At 40.1% G+C, this 10,397-nt stretch overlaps 1 protein-coding gene across 2 annotated transcripts in view; it reads right to left on the bottom strand.

Moving 5' to 3' along the window:
- The window catches only part of si:zfos-364h11.1 (NACHT, LRR and PYD domains-containing protein 3), a 56,006-nt gene extending 45,609 nt beyond the window's left edge, over nt 1-10,397 (bottom strand). For both annotated transcript variants that reach the window (XM_067368465.1, XM_067368466.1), the window contains exons 1-4: nt 10,205-10,397; nt 5,883-6,044; nt 5,323-5,484; nt 2,334-4,295 (exon numbers count right to left, since the gene is read on the bottom strand). In XM_067368465.1, the coding sequence (XP_067224566.1) occupies nt 2,334-4,295; nt 5,323-5,484; nt 5,883-6,031 (2,273 nt within the window). In that variant the 5' untranslated portion in view covers nt 6,032-6,044; nt 10,205-10,397. The remainder of the gene's footprint in view (nt 1-2,333; nt 4,296-5,322; nt 5,485-5,882; nt 6,045-10,204) is intronic.

The following is a 10,397-nucleotide window of genomic DNA, read 5'->3' as shown; positions in this document are numbered from 1 at the left end:
CCGGTGGGACCGAGGATGTAGGCGGAGCTGGAGGGAAGGAGGAGCCAGACGGAGCCGTAGGTGCAGGCAGGTGGACGACTGACCAAGGCGGAGCCGGAAAGACGAGGGAGCCCGGAGAAGCCGTATGGCCGATGGTGTCCGGTGGAGCCGAGGGAGGGAGGAGCCAGGGTGACGCCGAAGTGTCGACGGGCCGAGGTGGAGCAGGGGGCGTGGAGGCTGGAAGTGGAGGCAGGGGATCCTCTTGAGTGGATGTAGTGGAGGACCTGAAGATGCTCGACATCCCCACCTGGCATGTGGGAGATGTCGAGCAGCTGAAGGGCAGAGGTGATGGTGGGGCTGAGGAACTGGCTGTGAGACTGGGTGACGGAGGAGGCGGGAGAGGGAGGCTGGGTGGGCAGACAGGGAACTCAGGAGACGGAGATCTGGAGAACACTGGAGATTGGTCCTCTGGAGGCTCAGGAGAATCATTAAAAACAGGAGAATCGGGGGAATGGGAAGTCACCTCTCCGAAAAAATAAATTAAATCAACTGTAAAAATATCTTTCAGTTCCTCAGCATATTTGCCAGTGTCAGTCATAGTTTCCATTGTGGTGGTGTTGTGGGCGGAGCTTTCCTCCCAGCCCTCGAGCTCCACAAGCACTCCCACGACGTCAGATGATGTTAACGGCTCACGCACCTGGTCAGAACCTTGCTGTGAGGTTGGCTCCGGGGCGATGGTACGGTCCGATCCTTTCCTCGGTCCTGGCTCATCCATCGCGGTGGGCTGGCCTCCTCGGTCTGCGGTGGGCTCGTGAAACATCTCCGTTGTGACGTTCGTCGATGTTGACTGACTGGCTTCTGGCAGTGGAGTGGGGCTGGCGGCGAAGTCATCCTCCGCGGGGCAGATGGTAAACGGAGAGTTGTTGTTTACCAGCACCCACTCCACGAGTGCGGCGAAGTCCTTCTGAGGACCGCTCCCTGGGAGGCGTGCCCGGGACCGCTCACTAAGGCTGGAGATGTAGAACACGCAGAGCGAGCGGTCTGGATAGTGAGTGAGGCACGCCAACTCCAAAAAATCCAAGGTGTGGGATTCCAGGGAGCGGTCCCTCTGCTCCAGGCACAAAAGGGCAACAGCAGGGTCCATGGTGATGGGAAAAACAAGGGGAAAAAACAAACAAAAAGAAAATCGCTGCAAAAACTGTTTTGGGTCCGGTATTCTGTTACGGTTGCTGGTATACAACGCATACAACGAGGAGATAGAATGAATATAAGTCTTTACTTGAGGAGAAACAGGAATCCAATGGAACATACACCAACATAATACAAACGATACCGGACAACACAAGACTAGAAACACAGGGTATATATACAAGGGACTAACAAAGGAACTAAACTAGGTAACAGGATAATAAACAAGGCACAGGTGAATCAAATGAACTAATTAACAGAACAGGGAAACTAGGTCACAAGGGCAGACAGAGACATGACATGTAACAATTTGAGAATGGAGAATTAAATTAATCTCTTTCAAGAACCACAAAGGTAAATCAATATTATTAATCATTAACACACACTTAATACAGTAAGTTTACTCAATTAAAACAATACACCCCTCCCCCACCCTATGACTTGATGACAACTCAATGGCTGAGTGAATGTGGAATGTTTGAATTATCTCCAGTCTCCAGAACAGTTCTCTCTTCTCAGTGTCACAGAATTGGTGCATTTCCTCTGTGAAATTCAGGTTTGTGTATGTTTTATTTTATCTATAAAATCATTATTGTGCTTTAAATAATTTTATTTAAATCAAAGTAAAACTTTAAATTTTTCATCAGGAGGTGAACTCTGAATATTGACTGACAATCAGGTTATTATAAGGTTATTATAAAACTGACTCAAGACAAGTTGGTCATATATTTGATGCAGATAAAGCTCAGTATGCTGAAATCACATGACCGATACACTCTGATTTCTATTCCACAGCATCTGATTCGACAAAACAGTGCAGGGAAATGTTTAAATGAAATAAGAGATCAAAACATTTAAGAATTACAGTAACTGTTCTTGTACATCAAGCAATAAAGTACTTTATCATTCAAGCTCTGATCATTCATCTTCACAGTTTAACACTGTCTTTGTATTTTGCTGCACTGACATGTTTCAGGATTCCGGTTTGTATTAAAACAGTTTTTTCCTCTTCAAACATTTTCTGATTTTCATTTGTTCTAATTTCTTTTCATTTGTTAATTTCTTTCAATTGTTGTAAACAAAAACAGTCATGAATTGACAGAGGAATTACAATGTTACTGTATTATAACAAAACAGCTTTTCCAATCACATAAATGAATACTCACAGAGCTTTTCTGCAGTTCACCACAGCTGGTATCAGTCTCCTTCTACCCTCATCTGATGTGTTGTATTTCTTCAGATCAAACTCATCCAGCACCTCCTCTGATATCTGAAGCATGTAGGCGATTGTTGAGCATTGAGACGGAGAGAGTACATTCACTGAATGATTCTCTGATTTCACAAACTTCTGAATCTCTCTATGCAGAGTCTGATCCTTCATTTCCAGCAGACAGAGGAACAGATTGATGCTTCTGTCAGCTGAGAGACATTCATCACCCTTGATTTTGTCTTTAATGTACTGTGTGATTTCTCTGATTGTCTCTGAGCTGTTCTCTGTGTGTGTCAGTAGATCCTGTAAGAGTCTCTGATTGGACTCCAGTGAGACGCCCAGCAGGAACCGCAGGAAAAGATCCAGGTGTCCATTTTTTCTCTGTAAGGATTTATCAACTGCTGCTTTTAGTAGATCATAAAATAAGATTTTCTTCCACTCAAAAAACATATTTAGAAATGAATTCAGTAAATTCTTATTCTTGACTACATGAGAGTAAATTTCATATAAAGCAGCTAGAAACTCCTGAAAGCTCAGATGAATGAAGCAGTAGACTTTCCTCTGATGAATCACAGATTCCTGCTTAAAAATTTCAGTGCAAATCCCAGAATACACTGCGGCATCAGTGACATCTATGCCGCTCTCAATCAGGTCCTCCTCATAGAACATCACATTGCCCTTCATCAGCTGTTTGAAAGCCAGTTCAGCAAGTTTCACAATCAAGTCTCTGTTGGTCTTTAGAAGTCTCTCTGGATCTCTCTCATCATACTTCTGATTCCTCATGTTGATCTGAGTCAGCAGGAAGTGGATGTACATTTCAGTCAGAGTTTGAGGGATTTCTGCACTGTCATCTTGTTTCAGGAGGTTTTGAAGCACAGTGGCTGAGATCCAGCAGAAGACGGGTATGTGACACATGATGTGGAGGCTTCTTGATCTTCTGATGTGTGAGATGATTCTGCTGGCCTGATGCTCGTCACTGATTCTCTTCCTGAAATATTCCACCTTCTGAGGCTCACTGAATCCCTGAATTTCTGTCACACGGTTGATGTATTTTGAGGGGATCTGATTGGCTGCTGCTGGTCTGGAGGTGATCCAGATAAGAGCAGTGGGAAGCAGCTCTCCTCTAATGAGGTTTGAAATCAACACACCCACTGATGAAGACTCATTCACATCACAAACTGATGAAGATTCATTCACATCACAAACTGATGAAGACTCATTCACATCACAAACAACTGATGAAGATTCATTCACATCACAAACTTTCTCATCATCTGAAAACATCAGTGTCATTCTGCTTTCATCCAGACCATCAAAGATGAACACAACTTTACACTCCTCATAAATCTTTGAGTCCAGATCTTGAAGTTCAGGATGAAAGTCCAGCAGAAGTCTGTGAAGACTGTACTGGTGATCTTTAATCAAGTTCAGTTCTCGAAATGGAAGCACAAACATGAAATCTACATCCTGATTGGCTTTTCCCTCGGTCCAGTCCAGAATGAACTTCTGCACAGAGACGGTTTTTCCAATTCCAGCGATGCCTTTAGTAAGAACAGTCTTGATTTTGTCTTTCTTCTCACATCCTGGTTGATGTAAAGGTTTAAAGATGTCATTGCAATAGATTGGAGTATCTTGTGTTCTCGCTGTTTTCTCCATCTGTAAAACCTCATGTTCTTCATTCACCCCTTCACTCTCTCCCTCTATGATGTAAAGTTGTGTGTAGATCCTGTTCAGGAGGGTTTGATTTTCTTTGATTCCCTCAAATAAGCTCTCGTACTTGTTCTTCATGCTGGTTTTGTGTCTGTCTCTTACTCTCTGCAGGGTTTCTGTGTCAGGCTTCTCGATGAGGGTTTGGCAGTCAGAGTCAGTGCAGGTCAGACAGGGCATCACTGAACTGATCTCATTGCGTCTTTTCACTCTGCAGTAACAGTGAGATTAACAGAAAAACTGTGAAAAACCATTGTGACCAATCAAAATTTGCATTGTTCCATGTCATGTTTAATGACATGAAAATGTTAAGCCAATGGGTCTAATTCACTAAGCATGCGTACAGACAAATTTGTACGTGAAATGTGCTTAGGAACGATTTTAAGAACATATCACAATTTACCAAAAGATTTCGTACTAGAAATCATTCTGAATTTTCGACAAAATATAGGAACAAATGAAAGCACGCGCTCATTGCTCGAGGATTGAACGTGATGAGAGTGATGTAAGCCTGTTAGGAAAGCCCTTATATGGACATGGTTTGGGCGTGTTTTATGCAAATGACTAACCTTGTGCACACGGCAGCTCATGTAGAATACTCCAAATTTACTAAAATAAGAACGAGGTTAAGAACAAATTCATGTGTGCACTCACATGTTGCGAATTAGGCGAGAAGTTCTCCTGTGTGTACAAATACGATATAATCCATGCAATTATTAATGAATGAGGCCTAATGTCCCTACAACAACAGACCGACATGCATCTAATAAATTATTCATTTAAGAACGCTGTTCAAGTTTACTGTAATAGAGCCACAAACTTTGTGATGTCTGAGGCTGAGACTTGCATCCCTCTAGCTGTCTAGAAACAAGTCAATTTTGGAAGAGAATGTAACACATATCAACTGTTTTTCTGTACAGTGTCTTCATTTAATTTCAAAAAGCTTTTTTTTAAACGGAGCAATCATAATCGGCTAAAGATGATAATGAGATGCCAGCCTTTGCATCCTTTACCTTTAAGATAAAACATGTCTGTAGTTTCATGATTCATGATTATCTTAGATGATTTATACTATAAATTCTGATTACTAAGTTACTCAAGGTTTGATTCTATGACTGATACCATTTCCTATATAATGCAGTTAAATGATGCACTGCAGAAGTCTGATAGACAGATAATATGGATAATGGACATATAATACAGAACATGGCTTATCCAAGTAGGTTGTGTATACTCACTCAGGGTCAGAGGTCACTGCTTCATCACTGAGATCAGGAGGGTTTCCCATGGATGCATCACTGTTCATAGACACACAGCTTGGTTCTGGAGAAGCTGCTTTATGTGTCTGAACATCATTCTCCTCCTCTCTCTTCTTACAGAGACTCATTTTACAGGCAGTGCTGCAGAAAACAAGGGACAAAATAAAGGAAGAATAATCAAAAAGAAAGACACAAAAAATATCTTGGATGTGTCTGACCAATCTGTCTAAATGTGTTTTCATTATGGGATGATCCAGGCAAGTTTTCACACTTTTGACTCCAGAGAATATTATTTTTTGAAAGTCTTGAGTTTAAATTAGTTTGACTGCAAAAGCCAGGGTGAATTCAATCAGCAATATTCATCACTACCAAGATAAACATAAATATAATAGTGATGAGAATTGCTGACAGAACTCACCCTGGCTTTTGTTTGTTCAAACCTCCAAACTTCATCTACTTCATAAATCCATTCTGTTCTATAATCCAGTCATTCATATACAGCGTTTCTACTGCTGTATTTGAATCATGTTTATACTCACTCAGGCTCAGAGGTCACTGCTCCATCACTGAGTTTAGGAGGAGGATCCATGGATGCGTCACTCTTCATAGACGCACAGCTGGGTTCCGGAGAAGCCGCTTTATGTGTCTGAACATCATTGTCCTCCTTTCTCTTCTCACAGACACTCATTTTACAGGCAGTGCTGCAGAAATAGACAATAAACTGAATATGAGTGATTTGAATGAGTCATATGTGCAAGTGGAATAATGATGAATCAGGAGAGCATCATCCATATAAGCTGTGACTAAAGTAATTAACACTATAAATTACAATAAAATTCCTTGTCATTTGAGGTGTAACAAAGCTTACATAATAAAATGTTGGCAATACGTATGTAACTATTTATTTGCCAAACAAATAATTTTCTGTAAATCTGTGCCAGTTATAGAGGGTTTCGGGTAGGATCTAAAACAGATTTGGCACCTACACTCTGTTGTTATGCATTGCCATTGTTGTTCTGTGTTCTCATTGGTTTACTGGCATATGGTGGATGTTATGCGCAAGGAAAGCTGTCTGTGAATGAATCGCCCACCCAAGCGGAAAACTGTGCTATTGCTGCAAGAAAATCACATTGTATTTGATACAGAACTAACCAAACTAAATCGAATAAAAACACACAACTTAAACTATTTTCTTAGTATAAATTTTCTCCATATAGGGAAATTTATTTTTTACTGTTAAAGACAGACCTACTGTAACTATCTGAGGTTGTTAATGATAGAATATGTATTTGTTAAAGTCATCAAATTGCATTAAATCGCATCTTGTTTTTTAAAAGAATACTCATTTATATTATTAATTATAAATAGTATTTTATTTATAATAGACTAGGCAAATTTAAATTTACTATATTACTATATTTAAAAATAAGCATTTATTACACTACAAGTCTGTTATATTTTTTATATTGTAGCCTAGAGCTGCACAATTAATCAGTAAAAAATTGTGATCTTGATTCAAACACTGGCGTGACCTTATTCCTAAAGAACAGCGATTCGGCTGTCTATTAAACCTTTCTTGGACAAGTATAATCACAGTGAACATTTTTCTGCCACACAGTGTCATTATTTCTGATACAAACATTCAAATTATCACAGAAGTATATACACATTTATAGTACGAATATAAACACTATGGTAGCAGCGAGCAAAATACAATAAAGCACCTTTTGAAGTTTTGATTACATCATTACACCAGTAGGTGGCGACAAGTGAATGTTTTGTCATTGAATAGTTTATTCAAGAGATTCATTCAAAAACACTGCATGTCTCATTTTGTAGGCACTCAGCATACCCTATTACAGTTTTTTCCAATTGCTAACACACAATTTTTCAAACTAGTCTGGTTTTATCAAAACACTTAACACAATTCACAAAACCACACACCCAAACTGCAAAATACCTCATATATCCTGCAAAATGAAGCACTGCAACCGAAACTACACAGAGCATTATCAAAATCAAACTTTTGCATGAAATGGCACACACTTCATTCATATTACCAGATTTTTGCCTAACCACCTACACACTGTTGGGCATAATGAAAAGCACCCCCATCTTTAGTATGCTTTGCCATAATACTAAAATATGTATCAGATTGTTCACATGCACAGAAATATTTGCAGATACACACACATGCTGTTGCAACATTTTTATTTTTTTTCCTTCACTACAGTAAACAAGTCAGTACAACATAAGCACAGCAGATATATTTACATGGGACTGAACAAAAATATTCTTACAAAAAAAGTAAACTGAAAAAGAAAATTTCTGAAAAAAAATATATTACAGTAAAAAAAAACAACAAAAAAAAAAAAGGCAAGAAAAATAATTAGGCAGCATCTTGCCGCACAGCCGGGTCTGGCCACAACGCCTCGTCAACATCACAGGCAATATCTTCCCTTGCCAGACATCGAGGGAAGAAGCGCCTTGAGTGCCTTATCCATCCCTGAATTGCACCCACATCAATCTCATCACATGCCTCTTCCATGGCCTGCACAAGAGGCATGCGCACAAAGGGCTGCCGGTCGTATACCTTCCACCGCCATGCCGAAAAGAATTCTTCTATGGGGTTCACAAATGGTGAGTATGGTGGGAGGTATTGCACGAGAAATGTTGGGTGGTCAGCAAACCAGTTTTGGACTGGGGCTGCACGATGAAAGCTCACGTTGTCCCGTACTACAACGTACCGGTTTCTTTGATGGTCTGCATCATTCATACGCTCTGGTGGTATGAGAATGTTGTGAAGTCTGTCCAGAAATGTGAGAATATGGGCTGTGTTGTATGGTCCAAGTTTGGCATGACGGTGGAGGACACCATGCATATTGGAGATGGCAGCGCACATTGTGATGTTCCCACCACGTTGGCCAGGAACATCTATAATGGCTCTGTGGCCAATGAGGTTTCTCCCTCTTCTTCTGGTCTTACCCAGCCTCATCTATAAAGATGAACTCATGTGGGATTGCATGAGCATCCATTTCCAGTACTCCCTGAAAACAAAGAACAAAAATCACTCAATATGGTGTTATCCAGTACACTGGGAAACAATGTTGTGTGTAGTGTACTGCAGTCAATATAGTACTTAAATCCACATATGCTCGTCTGAACTCTTTGTTTCTTTGAGAGTTTCTCTCAAACGGCACCTTATAAAGTTGTTTCATTCTGATTTGGTTTCGCTTGAGAATGCGAGCCAATGTGGACAGACTAACTCGTTGAATGTTGTTGAATAAGGTGTTGTCTTGGATGATGTGGCTTTGAATTTCTCGTAATCTGATTTCATTATTTTCCAAAACCAAGTTTACAATAGCAGCTTCCTGTACCCTGGTGAACATTTGGCCCCTTCCTCCACCATGGTGTCGTCTCTCAGTCCTTTAGAAAAAATAAAATAAAAATATATATAGGGCTTGGACAATGCAGCCTAAATATTTTCCCCCACAGTAGAGTACATTGTACAGGAAACTTGTACAGTTCATGAATGGCTGATGTCATACACTAAGTAAACAGGTGTCACCCAACTGATACACTATGACATGGGGTATACTACATGTGTACTACATGAAATTTTGGTTACATACCTGTTCTCCAGTCTAAAGGTCCGGATGACAGAGGCGACAGTAAAACGGCTCAAGTTTGGCTGCACTCTCTGTCCAGCCTCACGCATTGTCAACCCATGGTTGATGACATGATCTACTAAGGTTGCTCTGATTTCATTTGAAAGTGTTTGTCTTCTTTGGCCATGAACTCCTCTACCTGCTCTACCCCTTCCTCTCACTCTTCCTCCCCCTCTTATTCTCAACCTCCCTCTTCCTCTTCCTCTCCCTCTTCCTCTTCCTCTTCCTCTCTCTGCAATGTCTTCCATTGTTGTTGTAAAAAAAAAGGTTCTCACCTGTGGTCTTTTCATAGTGCTTACATCCTGATTGAAGTGTTAACAATTAACCACTGAGGTGTTTGGCCAGGTGGCACATGTAATTGGCCAATTAGCTCATGTAGTGTAATTTTGAATGGCAGTGTTTTGAAATGGCAAACATGTGACTTTATGTCAGATTGTTGTGTCTTATGCAGAGAACTGTATTTAGTGAATTTAAAAAGTGCTATTTTGAAATGCAAAATGTGTGTAAAACAGAAAAGGTGTTTAGACTTTTGGAGACTTGAGAAGAAGTTTTGCTCTCTGTGTGTCAGTTTAAATAATTGTGCTGTGCATGTCATTTTAGTGTGTTAGCAATTGGAAAAAACTGTAAAAGAAGAATCAATCTGAGATTAATTTATGACAGAATTGTGATCTTATGAACTTTTACTTCTCGATTCCTTAAAATCAGCCTTGATTTTGAGAACAGCTGAAATAGAGCTGCTGCAGCCCTGACGAGCTCATTTCATCTGAGAAATCACTTCACATTTACAGCAATTACTGTAGGACTTGTTACTATATTTCTTAGTAACTGCAAAAGCCAGACTGAATTTGATCAGCAAGTGCTTTCCATCAAACAGGGAATGTTGACTTTGGTGAATGTTCTGTAGAATTACTACTTGTTTCACAACGTTCAGAGAAGTAACATTTCCTGATACAATGGAACGTTCCCTTAATGTTCAGATAACTAAAATATTGCTTTTTAAAACATTTTGAACATTCAGAAACGACATTTTCATAACTTATTGGGAACATTAACAAAACAATCGAAGAACATATTTTTGTTAGCTGGGTTAAAGGCTACTTTTACACTACAAAAGGACAGACAGTATTTACACAAGCAGATATGATTTACCAGTGCATGATAATGAATCCAGAAATGTGTTTGTTCAAACCTACCTCTGTCTCAGTGATGAAGAACATCAAACACAAACTTCATTCAGTTCATAAAAAACTGATCTGTTCTCAAACTGATTCATATTATTCACAAACAGCTCATGTTCTTCCACAAAATGGAGTCTGCGTGAAAACAGTGGCTGAATCTAAAATGAACTTTCGGTCTTGTGGACTTTACAATGGCAGCCGCGTGCGC

Source organism: Chanodichthys erythropterus, chromosome 18, assembly GCF_024489055.1.
Source record: "Chanodichthys erythropterus isolate Z2021 chromosome 18, ASM2448905v1, whole genome shotgun sequence".
NCBI classification, from domain to species: Eukaryota; Metazoa; Chordata; class Actinopteri; order Cypriniformes; family Xenocyprididae; genus Chanodichthys; species Chanodichthys erythropterus.
This window is presented reverse-complemented; position numbering and strand designations above follow the sequence as displayed.